The sequence below is a fragment of the Somniosus microcephalus genome, chromosome 8 (assembly GCF_052327205.1).
Source record: "Somniosus microcephalus isolate GS21.2 chromosome 8, FLI_Smic_1.0, whole genome shotgun sequence".
NCBI classification, from domain to species: domain Eukaryota; kingdom Metazoa; phylum Chordata; class Chondrichthyes; order Squaliformes; family Somniosidae; genus Somniosus; species Somniosus microcephalus.
Window position 1 is genome coordinate 34,488,486 of NC_140994.1, and position 22,541 is coordinate 34,511,026.

The 22,541-nt window shown below is 41.5% G+C and overlaps 2 protein-coding genes across 9 annotated transcripts in view; one reads left to right on the forward strand and one right to left on the reverse strand.

The window, feature by feature from the left end:
- acsl5 (acyl-CoA synthetase long chain family member 5) overlaps positions 1 to 22,541 on the reverse strand; it is a 40,706-nt gene that overhangs the window by 14,001 nt on the left and 4,164 nt on the right. For 5 of the 8 annotated variants that reach the window (XM_085994512.1, XM_085994510.1, XM_085994511.1 and 2 more), the window contains exons 2-9: positions 17,409 to 17,570; positions 16,306 to 16,420; positions 16,151 to 16,215; positions 14,306 to 14,407; positions 13,190 to 13,289; positions 11,736 to 11,914; positions 3,266 to 3,298; positions 1,189 to 1,240 (exon numbers count right to left, since the gene is read on the reverse strand). In XM_085994512.1, coding sequence (XP_085850638.1) covers positions 1,189 to 1,240; positions 3,266 to 3,298; positions 11,736 to 11,914; positions 13,190 to 13,289; positions 14,306 to 14,407; positions 16,151 to 16,215; positions 16,306 to 16,420; positions 17,409 to 17,543 — 781 coding nt within the window. In that variant the 5' untranslated portion in view covers positions 17,544 to 17,570. Of the gene's footprint in view, positions 1 to 1,188; positions 1,241 to 3,265; positions 3,299 to 11,735; positions 11,915 to 13,189; positions 13,290 to 14,305; positions 14,408 to 16,150; positions 16,216 to 16,305; positions 16,421 to 17,408; positions 17,571 to 17,738; positions 17,882 to 17,978; positions 18,181 to 18,639; positions 18,815 to 22,541 lie in introns of those variants that run through there. The other 3 variants (XM_085994508.1, XM_085994506.1, XM_085994509.1) reach the window with 3 other exon arrangements.
- The window catches only part of LOC147113437 (guanylate cyclase 2G-like), a 38,684-nt gene continuing 35,037 nt past the window's right edge, over positions 18,895 to 22,541 (forward strand). Inside the window, exon 1 of the mRNA XM_085994515.1 lies at positions 18,895 to 19,124. Coding sequence (XP_085850641.1) covers positions 19,074 to 19,124 — 51 coding nt within the window. The 5' untranslated portion in view covers positions 18,895 to 19,073. The remainder of the gene's footprint in view (positions 19,125 to 22,541) is intronic.

Below are 22,541 nucleotides of genomic sequence, written 5' to 3' on the forward strand. Positions count from 1 at the left end.
CCACCAAATTAAGTGAATTTATTTTTTATTTTTTTTAAAAAGGGTATATTTTGAAAAGTTTTTCCCACCTGCCCTGGTGGCAATTATAGATGTCCATATTAGTGCAAAGAGGACCTGAATCAAAGAGCTGTCAAGAGCCATTCTAGGCAACAAGTGTACACATATAGGCAAGCAGAAGTGTTTCATAAAGCAGGTTTGCATAGAGCTTTAGTAGCGCTGTATAACCAATTTTAACTTCTCAGTAGGGTTTTATGTCAACTTGAAATTTCTAGATATAGGCTGCCCTTCATACAATTTATTTGAGCTGAATTTAGGAAACTGTTCGGCCTTGCATACAAAATATGAGCATTGCACTGACTTATGGATGAAGCAGCACTTAAAGCTGGGCTGTGCATTTTTAAGTTTTATAAAGGAATTTAAAAAAATTAAATGCTTCTGAAGGAGTTGTTCTTTTTTTGAAAAATGTGCGCTGAATGAGGGGGTTGGGAACATTGCACTTGGCAATCCAGTACAACAAAAATTAGATACAGCAGTCTTTAGGCAATGGGTTGAACGTTTTCTTGAGATGACAGAACAGACATTCCTGATGGCTCAGTGAATAAAGCAATATTTGTTGTAGTACTAAATCATAGAGAAAGGATCAGAGTCGATTCCTGCAACATACCAAGTCAAGCAATGTCACCCAGGTTGATATATATTGTTGGCATCACTGTTCCAGGACAAGAGAGATGAAAACTGGTTGACTTTTTTCCCCCCCCTTAATGGGCTACATGAAACCTTACTATTTTAACTCCAACCACACGTGTGTTTCTCTCTTCCCCCACCCCTCCAAACAGAAATGTAAACAGTCATGGAATGCAATTCCCAAAACAAAACATCAAAATCCCATGCAATTGGTTTTTCCCACCCAAGTGCTACAAACAAGTTGGCCAATTTGTATTAATTTGATGTTGGTTCCATACCACAAGTCCCAAAACCAAGTTCAGAGTTGGGATTTAGTGCGCGTCTTGGCTGAATTCAAACCAAAGTGTTCGGGATCCAAGGACATTATGAAAATTAGTCATTCCATTCCTTGCACAAAGGATGCCTACTTCTCCATCGTATACCCTCATTACAGCCAACGCACGCTTTTTAATCCTAGAACCATGTTAGGAGAAAACTCTCAAACCTGAACAAGATCAGAAATACCTGTTGTTCCACTTGTAAAGCAGACGATACTCATGTCGTCAGGTTTTGGTGGCTAGAAAATAATGAGTTAAGTCACATTTTAAAATGAACATTAATTATACAACTTATTATATGTAGGAAAGTGGTCTTAAAATGGCACATTACAACACACCGATCTCTGATAAAACTGAAAGAATTAAAACGAGAACTCTGCAAAGTTCCCTTAGAATAAAAAAGTCCTCTGAATTAGGAGGCTGTAATTAATAACCTGGAGCTAAAGGGGAAAAAAAAAAAAGGTCAAGGACCTTCCATGTCGTGCTTCTGTAGCAAATCCCTGTGACAACTGGGTAATCTTGGTTGGCCACCTAACAAAGTGGGCAAGTTGTTTTATTTTGTAAAATTATGTGCATTAAAAAAATTGAGTTTTTCCACACCCAGATCAGAAGCTAAGGAAGTTAAGAGAAAGCCTGAAGTAAAAAGTCAGGAGAGACTGGGAGAAATCAGACTTCAGAATATGAAGCATGCCTTCGAAGCTGATGAAGTGTTAATGAGACATCCAATAGTTTAAGTTGAATCACATGTAGGTTATTGTTATTAATCTGAGGACAGACAAAAATTAGTAATTACATGTAAAATGGAAAGGCAAGGTTAGGTCTCATGAAGAGGAGAAGCAAATGGCAAAAAAAGACAAATGGCAAAAAAAAGTACCACGATTCTAAAGAAAGACTTGCATTTATATAGCAGCTTTCGTAACCTCGATGTTCCAAAGCACTTTACAGCCAATGAAATGCTTTTGAAGTGTAGCCACCATTGCCATGTGGGAAATGTAGCAGCCAATTTGCACACAGCAATGTCCCACAAACAATGTGATATCGACCAGATAATCTGTTTTAGTGATGTTGGTTGAGAAATAAATAATCAGCCAGCTTACCGGGGAGACCCACCCTGCTCATCTTCAAAATAGTGCCATGGGATCTTCTACGTCCACCCGAGAGGGCAGATGGAGCCTCGGTTTAATGTCCCATCCGAAAGATGGCACCTCCGACAATTGCAACGGAAGTTCTGCACTGGAGTGTCAGCCTAGATTTTGTGCTCAAATCTCTGGAGTGAGACTTGAATCCACAACCTTCTGACTCGAGTGTGCTACCACTGAGCCACAGCTTGGAGATCAAACTTGTAGGCATCCCCTAGGACAGTGGTTCTCAAACGGGGGTCCATAGAGACTTTCCAGGGGGTGCGCGAAATAATCCGAGTACTGCGTAGGGCTGGCCGTACAGGACATGTGGCGGCTGCACTCCACTCCCACTCACACCAAGCCTGCCTCGGTCTATACAGTATATACACAAATCAGAGGGGTGGTTTATTCCATTTATTTCAAAGTTTTTTTTCCTGGGATGGTGGGTCTTGTGTCATGACAAAGTGATAGACGGCAGGCTCCCTGATTGATCACATGTTTTAAAGTAAACTCTTTTGAACAGTGTCAGCTGTGGCTCAGTGGGCAGCACTCTCTCCTGAGTCAGAAGGTTGCGGGTTCAAGTCCCACTCCAGAGAATTGAGCACATAAATCTAGGCCGACACTCCCGTGCAGTGCTGAGGGAGTGCTGCACTGTGCCATCTTTCGGATGAGACATTAAACAGAACCTTTAAAAGACAAAATTACTAAATATCTAAAAGATACATTAGAAGCAGCCAACACAAATTTCAGAGAGGAAGATCATGAACACACCACACGATCACGATTTCAAAATAGATTAGATGGAGGGTTGAAGGAAAGTGGAATAAAAGGGGATATGGGAACCAGACTACTGCTCATCAAGATAAACAACAGATTGGTTGGACCAAACAGGCCATTTCTGGATTGTAATTTCTATGCAACTCCACTTCCTAGACTGCAAGTTTGGTTTGTTTACCCAGTAATACAAGCTGAACTGGTTAAATGTCAGTTCAAACCGGCTACAATCTTAGGCATCTAATACTCCTTAGATGTAGCGGTAAATCTTCAGGTAAATCGCAAGAGGAATTGGGATAAGAAGGGATTAAGGATTAATTATTAATAGCTGCACAATTATTGCACATTAAATTGAGTTAATATACTTACAATTGGTTTTCTTAGGTCCTCTCTTCCAAGATCCTATGAGAAAAAACACATTTGTAATTAATACACCAGTGGAGCTCTTGTGACATTGCTCAGAAAGTCAGAACATTGAAGCTCAAGAAATGTAATGTGATGAGAGAGTGATATGGATAATGGTAAAGGGGGAATTTTTTCAGGGGATCAGCAAACGCGTTTGGTGGTGGGTCAGTGGGAAATTTATTTTGACAGCGGGTCTGTCAGCGCTGAACAGACCCAGACACAGTGGCAGGAAAGGCAATTTAGGTCATTATGACTTGTTAAGAGCCCACCTTCAGAGTTTACCAGGTCACCCAGAGGGTCTACGCTGCTTGGGGATCACATCAGGTAAGCAGGTCAGGAGTTGTGCTACCATGAATTGATCTCTTTACTGGATAGCTGCAAATGTGCTATAAAAGCTCAAAAGCTGTTGCTTACTGCATTTGGAAGACAGATTGAGCTTTATGCAGGTTGCAAGTGTTGAGTAAACTCTGTATCCAGTGTCACCTCATTGAACTACCTATCTCACCATTGACAGATCGCTTCTGTCATCTCAACTTCATCTGCCCCATCTACTCCAGCAGCATCGGTGCCCTTGAAACTATCTCACCTTGTTCCTCAGAATCCCACCATGATCAGCCCCAACACCAGGCACAGCAGCACCAACACCACCACCAACCTTCTCCACAATCAACTGATGCTGCATAGGACACACGGCATCAGCACCTGACCACATTGCTGCCCGCAAGGGAGCTGGGTGGAGGTGCAAGGTAAGTTGGCGTGAGTAAGGATGTGCAGGAGTAGGGTAGGGAAGGCAGAGTGATGGGGATATGATGAGGGGCACAGCAGGACGAGGTCGAGTGTGGCTTTGCAGTAACATTTCGTGATCTGCTGAGATCATTGAAAGGTTTGCGCCACTGCAGCCAGGTCCTCTGGATGACATCCCTGCTTGTGCCCTCCTGTGCAATGTGCAACCAGGCTGCATTGATCTACTGGGGAGGTCTCTCCCGCCCATTGGAAGGGAAGAGGACCTCCCTGCATGCTGTGACTCCATTCATAAGCACCTCTGCTGTGCTCGTCAGTGTTAGCAGCACCTCAATGCTGTAGAACATTGACAGCACAACTGTCAAAATAAATTTGTACATGGTCCCTTTAAGGAAACCAGCTGGTGACACCTCCAGTGACATCATCAGACCAGCCTCCTCCAATTGGCTGGCAAACACACCAGGCGGGCTTAACAAACCCAATCAGCGTAAAATCCTTCTACATAGTGGGCTGGAGCCAACAGCGGGGTTGGGACCCATTACCGACCCCGGCCGCACCGGACCTGCCGAAGTGGGGGAAATCGCAGCCAAAGTGTTTGCTTTGGAGTAAAATTAAGTAGAGGTTAGACTGGTATTATGGACACATTTAAAGTATGATGCACACTATATGCTAGATTTTCGATGGTTATTTCAAGTAAAGTGCACACTGAGAATTTAGCCATTCGGCAGTCAAGTTTCAGCAGTAAATGTGATTAGAATTTTCAGCACAAGCACCAACTGCTGGTGGCAACATCCTCTAGTGGACCTGTTGTGGTCATCTTATTAGTTCCACAGTGGGTACTTTGGCTTCTTCCAAAACTTAGAACTACTAGGAATGCACATAAACTGAAGCAAACTAACACAATCACTTACAAACATTCAGGATGCTGGAATATACATTCTGTGGAGCTTTATAACAATCCAGGTTATGCCGAATGAAAAGTCAAGTGTGAACATCAACACTTGTAATGGATTCTGGGATAATGCAATGAAAATATATTGCCTTGGGTATGATTCAGACTTGAGTTAATATTGTACCAGCAAGTCACATGAGAAACAAATACATTGTGCACCCATTAGAAATAATTGGAAAAGATAGATATGGATATACAAGAAACTCTCTTAACTGGCACCTAAATATCCAGAAATCTCTCAACCAGCAAAATTCAGGAGTAGGCTGCACAAGTGCCATGTAACCAGGGCTCCTACACCTGTGGCCGTGTACAGGGCTCTCGTACCTTGGTAAGTATACTGTAATGTCCGTGTGTAATTGAGACACGGACTGCAGAAGTTGGTTATAACAGGTGTTTACTGAATGGAGACAAAACTGGAACTACTATACAAAGTTATTACACAGGCTTATATACAGGGGTGGTCACTACTGGTACTGCAGTATACAGGGGCTGCAGAATATAGTTCCTTCTTCAAGGTACATACACTACAATTCCTCCCCTTTTAGCTAAAAAGTACATAACATTCGATTAATAATTAAATAACATATTTACAATTACAGTTGCTATATACATTAGCTGAAGTTAATCAATTATAAATTCAGTCTTTGAGGCGGCTTCCTGATTCTGCCCGGATAACGCCTCTTTGGGGTATCAGGTTCTTCTGGCAAAGTTGATTCAGGATCAACGTCGTCGTTTGGTTCGTCTGCTTCCAATATCACCGATTCTGAGGTAGATGCAATTGGTACTTCGGTTTCATCACCAGGTGTATAGGATCGTGGTGTAGATTTGACGTTTTCCAGTGATTCTAGAATCTGGTCAGCATGGCGTCTTACAATGCTCTCTCCAACGTCCACGGTATACATTAGAGGTCCTTGCCGTGTGCAGATCATTCCTGGCTGCCATTTCTCTGTGCGGTAGTCCCGGGCCAAAACTGGTTGACCTATCTTGAAACTCCTGGTTGGCCTTTCATTCATATTCTGAAACTGCCTGTTCTCCACATCTCTTCTGATGTTTGGCTTAACCAAATCCAAGCGGCATCTTAGTCTTCGATTGAAGAACATCATGGCTGGCGTTTGGTTGGTAATCGCATGTGTCGCATTCCGGTAGGCAAACAAGAAGTTATCCACCTTGTGTTGTAGGGGTATGTCTTCATTACACATTGCCTTGATAGCCTTCTTGAATGTTTGAACGAACCTCTCAGCCAATCCATTGGTGGCTGGATGAGATGGGGTGGATGTGTAATGCTCAACACCATTGTTCTTTAAGAACCTCCGGAACTCGTCAAACACAAACTGTGGTCCATTGTCGGAGCAAATCTGTTCAGGCAGCCCATTTCTGGCGAATATGGTTCGTAAGACTGAGATAGTTTTTTCTGTGGTGGTTGAGGACATTTTTATTACCTCTGGCCACTTTGAATGTGCATCCACTGCAATTAAAAACATCGAGTCCATAAATGGACCAGCAAAATCAATGTGTACCCTTTGCCGTGGAGATGAGGGCCATTCCCATGGATGTAGAGGGGCTTGTGGTGGGGCGTTTTGGACCTTCTGGCATCCTGTACAGCTCTTGGTCATCTCTTCGATTTCTCTATCGAGTCCCGGCCACCACACAAACGCTCTGGCTAAGTTCTTCATTTTTACCCCTCCCAGATGACCCTCATGAAGCTCATTGAGCACTCTATCCTTCAATTTGGGTGGAATTACTACTCTGGATCCACACATCAAGGTTCCTCAGCACACCGACAGCTGTTCTCTTCTCGGCGAGAATGCTGGCAACAGTGGTTCGCCATGTGCTGGCCATCCCTTCACTGTTAAATCATAGACCCTGGAGAGTGTCGGGTCATTTCGTGTTTCCTTTTCTATGTTTGCATTCGTCACAGGTAGACATTCGACTAGGGTCGAGTGGAATATCTCCACAGGATCCACTGCAGGTGCTTCTTCCACCGTTGGCAACAGTAGGCGCGACAATCCATCAGCATTCCCATGCTATTTAGTTCCTTTGTACTCGATGTCATATTGGTGTGCCCCTAGGAAAAGGGACCACCTCTGACGCCCTTCTTAGGGTTGAAAATGGAGACAAGAGGTTGATGATCAGTTAGTAGAGTAAATTTCTGTCCGTGCAGGTAGTGATTGAACTTCTTCACCCCCCACACCAGGCTGAGGGCCTGTGTCAATCTGGGCGTAGTTACGCTCGGCTGCAGTTAACGAGCGTGACGCAAAAGCTAATCGGCCTCTCTGAACCATCAAGGGATTTATGTGACAGTACCGCTCCAACGCCGTAGGGAGACGCATCACACGCCAGTCTTATCGGTAGTGATGGGTTGTAGTGAGCCAATACTTCTCTTGAAGTGATAAGGCCTTTACAATTCTGAAAGGCCCGCTTACATTCATTGCTCCATTTCCATGCTGCTCCAGTTTGTAGCAGGGCGTTCAGTGGGTGCAGAATTGTGGACAAATTCGGCAAAAACTTATGGTAGTAATTCACCAATCCGAGGAATGACCTCAGTTGCGACACATTTTCAAGCGCTGGAGCCTTAACTGCCGCTTCAATTTTGTCAGGGGACTTATGTAACCCCTCTTCATCAATCACGTGGCCACAATACGATATTTGTTTCTTAAAAAAGTCGCACTTGGGGCGATTGGCTCGTAGCCCATGTTCTTAGTCTAGTGAGCACCTGCTCTAGGTTGGCAAGGTGTTCACTGTCATTTTCACCGGTCACTAGGATGTCGTCCAAGTAACACAGAGTCCCTGGAATCCCTTGCAGGACTTGTTCCATTGCTCTTTATATAGCCGGAGCTGATGCTACTCCGAATACCAGTCGATTATACTGGTAAAGACCTTTGTGAGTGTTTATCGTGAGATATTTCCTAGAGGATTCTTCAACCTCCATCTGCAAATATGCTTGCGCTAGGTCAATTTTTGTAAAACATTTCCCTCCAGATAGTGAGGCGAAAATATCTTCTATCCTCAGAAGAGGATACTGTACTGTGTGAAGGACTGGGTTCACAGTCACCTTGAAGTCCCCACAGATGCGAACCTTCCTTGGCTCCTCAGACTTATTGTTTAACGTTTTCTTCATGACAGGAACGATGGGTGTCGCCCACTCGCTCCAGTCTACCTTAGATAACACGCCTGCATTCTCCAGCTCTGCCTCGACGGCTGGGCGAATTGCATACAGTACCGGTCTTGCTTTGAAAAACTTGGGAATTGCATTCTCTTCTATTTTTATCGAGGTGGTTACACCTGTAAGAGTTCCCAGTCCTGGTTGAAATACCTCTTTAGCGTTAGCTAAGATTTTTGACAATCGTCCAGGTGTGACGTCGTCATCCTTTTTACCAGCCGCCGTCAGTGCCTGAATGGAGTGCCAGTCTAAACTTAGCTTTCTGATCCATTCATGTTCCAATAACGGTGGTCCACCATCTTGCAGTATGTACAGATAAAATTTCTGTATTTCCTTGCCGTTGTATTCGACAGGCACCCTTATTTTCCCTCTGGGGTATACTTTCTGCCCCGTATATGTCTTCAAGACAATGGATGTGTCTTTCAAGGGTATGTGTGGGAATAGCCGCTCGTAGTCTCGTCGATTCATGATGGTCAGGGCTGATCCTGTATCCAATTCCATTTTGACTTGGGACCCTGCTATCGTGAGGGTGACCCAAATGGTTCGGTGATCCTCTTTTGCGATTACGTTGTGTAGTTCGAGACAGCTTAGTCTCTTGTTCCCGGATTCACTATCGCTCTTCTGGTCTTCGGAACTACTGTCCGTCATTTTTTGTACTTTCCTGTACTGTTCCTTAGTAGTCTTTTTGTTGTCGTTAGTCTTCTTCCCGGACCTGCAAACTCGTGCAATGTGTCCCATCTTTCCGCATTGCCTGCATGTTTTGTCCTTGGACCAGCAGTCCTTCTGGTCATGGGTTGTTCTGGCGCAGCGATAACACTTTTCAAATCCCCGTGTCATTTCATGGGTGCCGTATTCCTGTGGCTTTTGCTGTATTTCCGCAGCTCCCCTTGCTGCTGCTTCGTACGATACTGCCACGCTGAAAGCCTTATCTAGCGTCAGCTCTTTCTCGGAGAGTAACTTCTTCTGGGTTCCTTCACTCAGGAGTCCACAGACAAATCTGTCCCGTAGGGTATCTGCCAGTCCTGCTCCGAACTGGCAGTGCTTTGATAGCTTGCGTAGTTCCGTAAGGTAATCAGCATTGCTCTCATCTTTATGCTGATTTCGCTTGTGGAATTTAAATCTTTCTGCTATCAGCAGCAGTGTAGGATTTAGGTGTTCCTGTAGGATATCAACAATTTCGTTAAAACTCTTCGCCATTGGTTTGACTGGAGTGATCAGGTTCCGCAATAGGCCGTACGTTCTTGCGCCCATTAAGTTTAGGAGTACCAATGCCTTGTTCTCATCGGCTACTTCATTTGCCTTGCAATATACTTCGACTCTTTCCACATACGTGGTCCAGTCTTCTATTGCATTATCGAAGGCAGTGATATTGCCAGTCTTCGGCATCGTGGAGATCTAAGATGGTGCCTCCCGCGCTTTGCCTTCTTCCCCGCTGGATTAAGATGGCGCCTCCCGCGCTGCCTTTTCCGCTGCTGCCAACGCTGTTGCTGGCATTTTTATGCCTTGATGGCGACACCCTATGGTCTTCGCGCACTTCCCCCCGCGCTGCTGCCAACGCCGCTCTCCGCGGTCCCCGTGGCAAACTGCAGCTCCTCGCGGCTTTCTGCGCTTCCAATTTCTTTTTCTTTTATTTTAATTACTGTTCCCGTCGTCAGAGCAGACCCTATGGGACACTTCCCTCCCTCTTCTCGGGTCTGTACGCTGCCCGGCTTCGTAGCACCGGCCGCGCCCTGTGTGCTCCACCCTCTCTCTCTCTCCCCTCTTCCCGACAACGCTGCTCGGCCCCGTTGAAAAGCCACCCGATCGAGCTCTAGCCCGCCGCAGCCCAGGAAGGATCAGTGTACTACCTACCACCAGCCCGATTAGCTGGAACACCATAGACTGGATAACCAAGCCCAGCTCTCGACAGCCTCTCCTGCAAATCTTCAAATTCGATGAATCAGAGGGCGGTTGCCCACGGTCGACGCCCGTTTCTTCCTTTTTGGATTTGTTCCTTCTGGCTTCGACCTCTAATAACTTCGCTTCAGGGATGGATTCCCATGAGGTGGTGCAGAACTGTAGGTAAGTTCGGATCTGTTCGTCGCCAATGTAATGTCCGTGTGTAATTGAGACACGGACTGCAGAAGTTGGTTATAACAGGTGTTTACTGAATGGAGACAAAACTGGAACTACTATACAGGCTTATATACAGGGGTGGTCACTATTGGTACTGCAGTATACAGGGGCTGCAGAATATAGTTCCTTCTTCAAGGTACATACACTACATATACCTCTCTGTAATCCGGACTTTTTGATCAACCTGCACCACGTCGGTCCAGTCGGTGCCGGATAAAAAGTTTCCTGTAATTACACCCTTCACTAAACGTGATGACGTTAACTGGGATTGTCAAGGACTAGGATGCATTGTAGTGTCTGAAAACATATTTTACATAATATTAAAGACATCTTTAGAATAGTGTGTGGATTGAGACCAATGTACTCTCAAAATTGACAATATTTCAGAGTTCAGAGAAGAAAAAGGAGGTAGTTTTGAGGCTTGGGACAACACTTGCAACTGAATAGGCTAACAGATGCTGGCAGGTTTACAGCAATCACAAAACCAGTAGGTAGTGCACAAGACCAGGCCCAATGGCACCTGTACGATGGACAAAATGGCCACCTTCTGTGCTATAATTTTTAGGATTCTACAATTATTTAAGTTCACAGAACAGTGACTCAAGGTACCAGAGGAAGCATACCCCAGCAATAGTCAGACCTTCAGGAGAGGAAAAAGATTGATGGGAAAAAAATCAAAGCACAGAAATCCATCTTACCTCAAATCCACTCTTAATTTTGATGTACATTCACGTGTCATTTGTAACTTTTAGTAACTAGGATTGCATCTGGCATGCAGCATTTAGTGCAAGCTAGAAATGTTATAAGCTAGAAAACTTTTACGCATTAATACCCCAGATTTTTAGTATGATTAAGAGTTTATATGAAATCAGAGAACACTACAAATTTTAACTAGTTTCGTTCAGCAATGTAGCACATCACTGTATTAAGAATATATGATCAGCCCCAAAAGCAACTTAGCTCAGTATGATCCTATATCAACAAGTCCATTAGCCTCAGCCTGATTAAGAATATCCCCTTTGCTAAAATATGAAGATTTAACTCCATGGCATCTCAAATACCAAAATTAAACAGGGTCAGACTAAGAAATCTTCACAAAGTTCAGATCTGGAATTTGTTTTTAAAAATCAGTGAAATGTTTCACTTTTATGGAAACTCATCCAGTATTTGCATTCTGTTCATCCAATTACAACAGCGTGCACCAAGGGAAAAGGAGCACCGTCTTGTGAGTTTAAGAGTGCAAGTTCAGGATTTTGAATATTTTATAGTCAGCTATATTGGTGTGTAGCTTTTACTTCCGGTTTGAACAACAAAATACCAATTCCACCAAGCCTGAACCAGGGCCTCAACTACAAAAGATGAATGTTGGAAGGGACTTTATCCATCAATTCAGTTAAGCCATTTGACTAGTATAATTTTTGCTCTGTAATTATATGCAGAATAAACAGCCAACTCTGCTATCTTACCTCAACTTCTTTCAGGGAGAGGACTTCAACTTTACATTTTGCCCCACGTTCTTTTAAAGCATCATCAAATGGGTCCATCAGAACAATAGTTGTTAAGATAGGTGTGAGGTTCTTTTCACAATTGTCCAGCAAAGTATTAGCTTTGGTTGGCTTGTCACATATCACAGTGGAAATTTCAGCTGCAAAAGAGGGATATTAAGTTTAACAAACTTCTATGCTTCAACACAAAACGTTCCATTTACAGATTGCTGACCGATGATCGTACACATACTAGTATGGGACAACCCAATTCAGATTTTAATCCAAGAGTGGTTTAGTCACACACGCACAAGTATTAAATGGAAATTGGCATCGTGCTAAGTCTCCAAGTAACCTTTTGCCGTTTACCTGTCCACAACCACCTCCATTCTTTAGCTGGTTAGTCAATCGTCACTAGAGCCATAAGTTTTATCAACTCTTATGAAGGATCAAGTCAGTTCTAATCTTCCTACCAGCAAGAATCAAGATAAACTGAAGATATACTTTGTACCATTTAAATCCTTGGACCATTGTATAAAAATGACTAAAAGTTCCTTTAAGAAAACACAAACACGTTCTTGATCTCAAATTTAGTGTAGATCAAAATAGGCCATAGTCTGACACTATATGGTCGATTGTGAATCCAGACTTCCAGCTGGTAGCCACACTTGGTGAGGGTTGGAGAATTATCCCCATCCAATGCTCACTGAAAGAATGGCTTCCTCGCTGAGTGTGGGATCGCAGAATCGTTCCTTATTGAAGGAATAGTCTATGTGCAGGTGGAGACCACACTGAAGGTTTAAAAAGATGCTGTAACCTTGAAAGCTATATTTCACACCCTCTTCTTCCTACAATTCCCAAAATGGAGCAACTCACTAGGGTACGGTTCCAACTGGCACTAAAAAGGTACCTGGTCCAATTGGCCATTCTTTGTCAAGTCTGCAAAATCTTTTCTCCTCTTAGCCCAGGCACATGGAGGCTATTCATACTGGCCCCACTGCTACCTTATTGGAGTTCAGCTATTTCAATGCAGTGCAGGAGATTGAACTAGAATCTTTTTTGCATGTAGTTGGTTTACCCACAGCCACCAAAACAGACTTAACCATTATTTACACACATTCCTATATAAAAAAAAACATAACCTTTCTTCCCAGCCAAACTTCCATGAAGAAAAACCATGCACAAGATGGCCTGCCATTGTAGGTTCCCAGAGAACAAACTTTGATTCGAGTATAATCCAATTATTTCACACACTGCTCGGAGGGATGTAGGATCAGGAGCTTACCTTAGAGAGTGAGCTACAGAGCCATCCAACACAACAACCTACACACAACAAATCCCTACTTTCAATGCAGATAGCTCCTAGTCAGTCTTATGCAGAGTACACTTTACATTTCACATTTAACAATTTAAGCTTTTTCTTCACTGATACATACCTTTATTAACGATGTATACAATAGCTTCAGGTCCCAGAGTGTCATACAGAGGTACCACTGACATAGAGTAGGTATAGCAAGCCAGCTCAGAAATTATCCACTAATGAAAAGACAGAATCTGGCATTAGTGTCTTGATTAAACATGTAATAAAAGTTATATTAGTCTGATTATCTCCATTTACAAAACACTATTTCACAACAGAAGTATCAAGACACCAATTTCAGCACAAAATCATCTATAGAAGAAGCTTCTACACCATTGAGATATGGAATATGAAAAAACATTGCAGCAACATAAATGTGCAGAAGCTGGAACAGTATTTGAATATAGGCCTATCCAAGTCCAATTATTCAGAATCAGAAGGGTTACTTAAGAGGCAGAAGTCAAAGTTGCCAGATATTCACCGAATAGGGATTATACAGTTAGGTAAATGGAACACACAGACCTGAAATGCATAAGCAACTGTAAAGTAGAAAGAGTTTTGCTATGAGAATTGGGGATAAGCTCCAATGACCTTTTATAATTCCTGACTTTTCTAATGTTAAGATTATGGGATTTATCCCAGGTTAAGTAGATTATTTTTGAACAGTGAACAGCTTGGCCCCAGAGTCCAAGTTACTTATCTGGCTTTTTTCTGCCTGTGGGATGAATAAGTACTAATGGGAGTTGATCAGTGAGATTTTTGCATTATGGGAATAATTTTCTATACTGGTCTTGTCTGCTAGCCATTTATGTTGGGAGAATAATTCTCAAGTGCACCCACGCTTTTCAATAGTATAGAAAGTGTTACATTTAGTCTAATTGAAGTATTTTGCCTGCTTATTTTGGTGGCCAAAGCTACCACTAGCCCCCCATGTTTCCTTGAGGAGGAAAGGAGTACGGATAAAAAAGTGGTATGATTTATATTACTTTTTGAGCCATACACAATACAAACTGACCTGGTGTCAGATTTCACCCTCCCCTCCAGAAATCTGGTGAAATGCTGCAGATTGACAAAATTAAATCCAGGAATTAAAAATTAAAGCTTGAAACTATGCATTTGTGAAGTGCAGCTGTTAATAGTAAAAGATTTGCAGTGGTTAAGTTTAGTGGTACGATAGTTCAATATACATTACCTCAGGCCTATTCTGAGCAAATATGCCAATGTACTGGTCTGGGGATGGCTTGCATCCTCGATGTAAAAGGCCTGATCCAAGGTACTCTGCTCTGTTCGACACCTGCAAGTAGATGAGAACAGTTTTAAATCTAGTTTGTTTACTCATAGATCACTGCATTTTTCACCCATACTGTCCAGTTGGCTTCACACAGCCTCCTCTACCTTGCATACATGCCAACTGTGTCGTGTTTTTCAGTCACATGATGTCCCTATTCAGAGTTATGGCCTACAGTAAGTGGAATTGTAATTCCTGTTTCTTTTCTGCACCCACCCTCCACTCTGAGTCCAATGGCTAATGCACTAGATTAGCCTCAATTCTCTTTACATGGTTCCAGCGCTAATGATGCCAAGTGCTGCCAGTATATACTGAAGGCAAAAACTCGAGAATGGGAGTTCCTGCCTCCAGTATACAGGAGGTGCCAAATGGGGCCATTAGCACTATGGCATGTGAAAAGGAGTGGGCTGGTCTGGTCTGGTTCATTAGCCACTGGACACAGGTAGAAGGACAACAGATACCAATGGAAGCGAGGAGATGCATCACAAGGGGACATATGGATGGGAAGCAGAGGGGGAGAGTGGGTGGCAGTGAAAGATAGGGGAAAAAGGTTGATGGCAAAGAAGAAGAGGTGAATAGGAGGACATAATAATGGCAATAAAAATGGAAAGAGACAGAAGATGAGAGCAGTACTCTGTGTTGCTGGGGGGGGGGGGGGGCAGGGGGGAGAAGAAAGAGGAGGAAGGAGAGGGAGAGCCCCAGCTCAAACAGAGTGGAAGAGGAGTACCAGCTTAATAGGGTTAGAATAGAGATTAGTGCCAGTATGAACTGGGAAAGTGGAGAAGAAAGTTTCTGGGAAAGAGTGGGGAGTTGGATGGGGTGCAATGTCTCTGAATGCCTTTGTGTACTATGTTTTGTGCAAAGTGCAGGAAGAGGTCTCATTGCACTTGTGGAGCACTATGGAAATGTGTTATGTTCTTTACATGAATGTTTTATTATTTACATCCATTTCAATAATCTAATGTTGTAAGTAAAGCCTACAGAACATAATCACATTCAGTTTTGTCACCTACATACATGTAGGCCTGCTATGTGATACTTATTACCTTTGGATAATTGACTGATTTGTTGTACTGTGACTAAAGTTCATGTCCCACTGAGTTCCCATTGTTAACTACTTTCGGACACATCATACTGATGCCATTGAGTTTCAGTTTTCACAGAAAAAAGATTCCGTTGCAAAACACTAATTAAAAAATGCTGAAATTATTCAGGCATCTTGAAACAGTGGCTTTAGTTATAGGTCTTTATTCAGGGCTGTTTTTTCAGTTGTATATCATTGAGTGGTCAGCTTTTCCTAGTTTGGTAGGTGTGTATGTATGAACTCAAAGGTAGGTGTCTTGTGACTGTTCATGATTTGCCAGCAAAAGGCACAGTTTGAATGAAGATAATGTCAGTTTCTTAACACCCCCCCCCATCAATTTTATACAATTGCCATCTCACAGTTCAGTAAACTGCAACTCATGCGAAAGGTAGCTGTGGTGCAAAGTTCGATTGCATAACAGTCACTGCACCTCAAGTGGAATCAGAGACATTGCGGAGATAAGGTGCTATTTGAATGGGGGGTGGGAAGAGAAGATGACAAGTGAGGGTCTCAGAATTGCACCTTCTAGCTTCCACCCAAAAGAAATACACGCCCTCTCTGAAACAAGACCCAGTCCTCTCAAAATTACATGTTGCAAATTGTTTCCCCTCCTGGAGTTTGGATCTCTATACCATTTCCAGCACTTCATTAATCTCAATACATACCTGTTTGTATGAAAGCCACTGATAAGGCTGATTGGATTTTCTGTAACCCAGACAAGGTCCATTACCTGTCAGGAAAGATAAATATTTGATACTGAATACAGAACGAAGCAAAAACATGACTATCCCCAATTGCAAGATTTAGAGTATTTTAATACCTGATACATGTAAACCTCTCTGGAAAGCTTCATAGAGTGTTCTGGCATCATCGTAAAAGTAAGATACAACTTTATCATCCTTCAATAGTGCACATCTCCTGGCACCATCATTATTCTGTAGGAATATTAAAAAAAAAAAAAAAAAAAAAATTCCTCTAGTGAAAGCTTAAAAAAAAACACCTCGTTACAAGACAGATGATCCTGGAAGTCCAAGCTGAAAAAGCACATCAGCATAGCGCATTTCCGAGTTAGTTTATAACACATTCACATTCAGAGTTTATAACATATTCAGATGCAGCGGAATGCTCCTACTATTCTACTTCAGTGCACTTTAACTACAAAATCAGGAGAGCACAGCTGACTACAGCAGTCAGGCTATTTCCAATTTCCTAAACTAGTCACACCTTAAGCATCCCAATGATATCAGCTTAATGCCATAGTAGCAGGCGGAAACTGCCCGAACCCATTTAAACCCTTCTAGCTAGTTGAGACGAGACGAGGAGAGACATGTGTTTCATAGCCTTGACTGGATCAGATCAGATTCAAAACTGAATCTATGAATCACCACATAGTTTGAGATTTCCCCACTGGAAACCAAAGAAGCCATCATAAAGGTCATTATGCTAGAAAGACAAAAGCTCCTCAGATAGCAGAATGGATACAGTCACCACCTAGTGTGGTACTGAATTATACAAACTAGGAATGCCCAAGATTGAACCTTTAGTTTGTAATGAGTTAGCTGACTAGGGTCGGATTAGGGACATGAAAACTAACCTCAACATCCTTGGGTAAAATTTATACATAACAGTTGTCATATGGTTGAGGAACTATTGGGTAACAGCATTTGTGGAGCTCATACCACAGCATGAAACAGATTTAGAAAAGGAAAGATTAGGGGAAAACAAAAAAGTCAAATGTTTTAACAAGCAATTAAAGCAACTGGCAGTTTTATTGCTTCTGATTGATAAGCCAAAAGGCAAATTCCAAATATAGATTAAGGAAAAAAAATGTCAGGACTAAAAATAATTTCCTCAATTATAAATTTTCATCCACTCGAGTCATTTTTACCCTATGAATTTCATTACAAATTCTGTTTAACTTACCTTGGTTGGCACAGATTGCCTGGAAAAATCATATTTTGGTTTCAGAGGTTTTGGCTTGGCTCTCACCCAGTATAGAATAGTACCAATCAAAATCAAAATTGGCACAGAGATGGTCAGGAGCAGTATGCTCATCATTTTAACTTCTGGAGCAAAGCTGTAAACCTAAAATAATTACGCAAGAATCAGTCACGGAGACATTTTGCAGCATTCATCATCTCAGGACACCTTACTTCATTATACTATCATCAATCTCGATAGTTACTTTAACAAATAGATTTAAATGATTAACTAATTTTTTTTCCTCTCTCACACACAGATTGAAAATCTTACATAAATACATGAGTTAGTTATTGGTCATTCATGAAGTTAAAACAGCATGCAAGGCCGAGTGAATCTGGACACTTAGTTTGTAAAAGTCACAAGAGATTTTTTCACATGTTTAATAAACTACAACCACCGATAAGCCACAAAAGAAACAGAAAAGTAACCCAACAGCAGAGTCCTCTTCTTATAGTCTTATATCATTAAATACTACCAGCTTCAAGCACTGCAATTGACGAGCACCAGTACCTCATTCATCTTCTAGTGCATTCTGATAATTGGCTATCATGATGTCATGGCAACAGATTGATACACAAATTTCCACAGAAGCTTAGCTCAAAAAAAAGTTTATCATAAGAAAAAGTTTGATGCTAGATTGCTTCGTTTTGTTATCTAAACACTGCATTTACTTCCTGTTGCAACTAATTCCAATCTATTTGACCCCGTCTTTTCTTTTTTCTTATCCTTCCCTCATCTTCACCTCCCACCTGCTTGTTTCATTCACTAATAAACTGATATTGCAGGGGAGGCTTTTATCAATGATTGTTGTACTTCTGAGTCAATCACTCACCCAATCCATCTCTGTAGACAGTATGGAAAAGTTAAATCCAGTCATTTAAACTGAATTGAGAGAGTAGGGCAAGGAAATACAGGTTCAATCTAGTTAAGTTTTAGGACTGATAGAGAAAAAAACTTGCATTTATGCAGCACCTTTCATGGCCTTAGGATGTCCCAAAGCACTTTATAGCTAATAAAGTACTTTTTGAAGTGTAATGTAGGAAAAGCAGCAGTCTATTTGCACGCAGCAAGCTCCCACAAACAGCAATGTGATAATGACCAGATAATTTGTTTTTAAGCGATATTGATTGAGGGATAAATATTGGCCAGGACACCAGGGATAGCTCCTCACCTCTTCTTTGAAATAGTATCACAGGATCTTTTACATCCTCCCTCAGTTCTGCATTGGAGTACCAACTTAGATTTTTGTGCTCAAGTCTCTAGAGTGGGACTACGAGTCAAACAACCTTCTGACTCAGAGGCAAAAGTACTACTAATGAAGCCACAGCTGACGCTAAATTCTTTATCACTCAAAGAATGATTAGCACATGGACTCTTAGAACTAGTAGTGGGCAAACCAATTGGATGCTGCAATGGGAGGGGGAGGAGCACTTTCTAAATGGATCAACTAAATTGGGCCCAATGGCCTTCCTGATCCATAATTATCCTGTGATGTAAAAGGTCTTTATTGGTGCTTAAAGACAGAAGAAAAGCTTCTCTTCCAACAGTACTTCATTGGGGAGCAAGAAAATTTGAAATTTCTTCAAATGAAAAGGCAAAAATTTAATGGAGCAGCTAGAACAACTAAAAATGAAGCAAATAAAAATACAAGCAAAGGTACAGCATCTTCATGGCAACATTTTTATAATCACACAATTTTGTAATATAGGAAACTTTCGTTTAACCGGAGGTTAAATGTCCGGAAAGCTCTATCTACCGGCAAAATTCAGGAGCCGTTTCCTATAAGTTTTTTTTACTTCTCGTTGCTTTTTTTTCCAGTCCGGCTCTGCAAGGTCTAGCTGAAGCTGTTGCTTAGCTACAGAGATGCTTTTAAGCTGCGGCTGACTGTTTTGAAGCTGTTGCTAAGCAACAGGGTTTGTTGATTCACACGGAGCTTAAAAGCTCCGTATGTTTTAACATTAGTGCTGGTTTCTACAGCAGTTTTGATGGTACGGCACCAGCTCGGTCCCGTCAGTGCCGGATACCAGAAAGTTTCCTGTATGTCACTTTTTTATAAAGACTGTCTTTAAAGGAAAAGTATTTTATTGAAGATTATATGATTTGTCTTATCCTAAGTATTATAAATTAAGACACCTGTATACCCATCTGTGATTTTTTAATCATTCTTTGTTACCACATCTTATGCTTTTAACCCCTTGAGTGCTGCAATTCTACTTCCCTGAATGCTTTGAGTTACAAGGGGTACCAATATATCTCCTTTAGCTTTGTTGTCAAAATCTCACCAAAGGTTATGTCAACCTTCAGGTCATTGTCATTGCACTGGCTAAAGAATGCATTTCAAACTGTTTTTAGGAAATCAAATGGCATTTTTGATAATGTTGTAAAATTGATAAGGGAGCATGAAGGTAGAAATAAACTAAATTAACATCTAGCTAAGAGTGTATTTCAAATTGTTCTTAATCACGATTCTGATAAACTGCTTGATCTTTGCTCATGGATTACATCAGAAGACCTTAATTGTACTTTTGATTTACCCCATCTTTCTGTTATGTGAATATATTGATAGGTTACATAGTCCATAGATTTAGGAAATGAGAGTTACACTTGTTAATCTACCAGCCTTCAGATAGATTTTATATTCTGAAGGTAAAAAATAGGTTAGCCATAGTTAATGTTATTCTTGATATTTAAAGGAAGAGGATTCTGCCTACATTATATGGTCTCGCTCTCTCTGGTTCAGTTGGAATTTTTACTTGTTGTTAATGGGGTAGAATATAAGTATGTAGGTCTTCAACCTGGTCGCAAACTCTGACTGGCTAGAAATTTCCATTTAAAGCAACAAAAAAGCAGTAGATTCAATAAACATTTTATTCAATATATAAAAATAGGGAGATGGCAGGAGACTTCATGTAACATAGAAAACATAGAAGATAGGAGCAGGAGTAGGCCATTCGGCCCCTCAAGCCTGCTCCGCCATTCAATGCGATCATGGCTGATCATCCAAATTCAGTACCCGGGTCCCTGCTTTCTCCCCATACCCCTTGATCCCTTTAGCCTTAAGAAATATATCCAACTCCTTCTTGAATATATTTAATGTATTGGCCTCTACTGCCTTCTGTGGTAGAGAATTCCACAGGTTCACCACTCTCTGGGTGAAGAAATTCCTCCTCATCTCTGTCCTAAATGGCCTACCCCTTATCCTTAGACTGTGACCCCTGGTTCTGGACTCCCCGACCATCGGGAACATCCTTCCTGCATCTAGTCTGTCCAGTCCTGTCAGAATTTTATAAGTTTCAATGAGATCCCCTCTCATTCTTCTAAACTCCAGCGAGTACAAGCCCAATCATCCCAATCTCTCCTCATATGTCATTCCTGCCATCCCAGGTATCAGCCTGGTGAATCTTCGCTGAACTCCTTCCATGGCAAGAACATCCTTCCTCAGATAAGGCGACCAAAACTGCACACAATACTCAAGATGTGGTCTCACCAAGGCCCTGTACAACTGCAGCAAGACATCCTTGTTCCTGTACTCAAACCCCCTCGCTACGAAGGCCAACATACCATTTGCCTTCTTAACCGCCTGCTGCACCTGCATGTTACCTTCAGCGACTGGTGCACAAAGACACCCAGGTCTCGTTGCACTTCCCCTTCTCCCAATCTATTGCCATTCAGATAATAATCTGCCTTCCTGTTTTTGCCACCATTTATCCACGTTATATTGCATCTGCCATGCTTCTGCCCAATCACCCAACCTGTCCAAATCATCCTGTAGTTTCTCCCTGTAAATTCATGCACATGGAACTATTGAACATTGAAATATTTCTAAAGTCTATGGATCTAGGGAAAGGTGATAAAAAGGTGGAAGCCTAAGTATTTCAGACTCAAAAGAAATCGTAGAAATTTACGGCACAGAAGGAGGCCATTCGGCCCATCGTGTCTGTGCCGGCCATGAAAAGTGCTTGCTCAGTTCTGGAACTGAAAATTGATAACGGTTCAGTAAGCATCATGAAGGGAACAAGCCAGTGAATATAACTTGTATGTTAAAGGGAAGAGTAGAAAAACACATCTGATGGTTAGAATGTGGAAATCTCAACCATTATTGATGCAAAGCCCATAAATAGTTGCTTGCAAAAAGAGAAATGTTAAAGGTTATGAGGACTGACCAGGAGAGTGGAATTAGACTAGGCTCATACGGAGAAAAACAGAAGCACAAACTTAGGGGCTGAGCGGCCTGTTTTTGTGCTGTAACATTAATATGATTCCATGTGTGTATTAAATAACTTTAAAAATCAGACTTTTGGCTGAGTTTTAAGAAATATCCAAACATTTTAAGAAACCTAAATTGTGTATTACGAAGCATTGTGTGATTTTATTTACCAATTCATTATTAGGAAATATACAAGACCACATCTGTAATTTTTAACATAGTTTATGTTCCCATGAAATGTGATTAGGATATGGGATGGTGTAGAATAGGTTCTTGCTCAAACATATTAGCCAATCATTTCTTACTCAATGCTGAGTGAGTGACTTTTTCAAATGAAGCAATATGGTTATTAATTTATCTTCAGGGTAAAGTTTAACTGTACATTTTTAAAGTTAACATTACAACAATGACAAATTATGAAGTAATATGGACCTTCATCTAAAATAATGGTATCTTGGAGTTTTCAAGATTAATTTATTTAAAAAGCCAACTTTTGGTGATACATACTATCCTGACTAAGACATTCAATGTTGACACCTTTTATGATTAATGTATAAGAAGTGCACAACAGCCATCAGTAAGCGCCTGTGCACTACAAGATATTTCCTAAGGCACACTGTACAGTAAAATCTCATTGTAGCAAACTGTCTGATTGCAAACTTTCTGATGCTCCATCATAGTTAGTAAAACTCCTCGCAATTTTGTAACAATGATTATTTGTCTATACTCAAGATATTACAAGTAGTATCAGAAGATTATTCAAGCAGAGTATTTAGCTTAATGTCTGTAACAGTGCAAAATACAATCCCACCCAAAAATCCTTCCAGGTATTTTAGGCAAAACCATTTTTGTAGCCTTAAATGTGT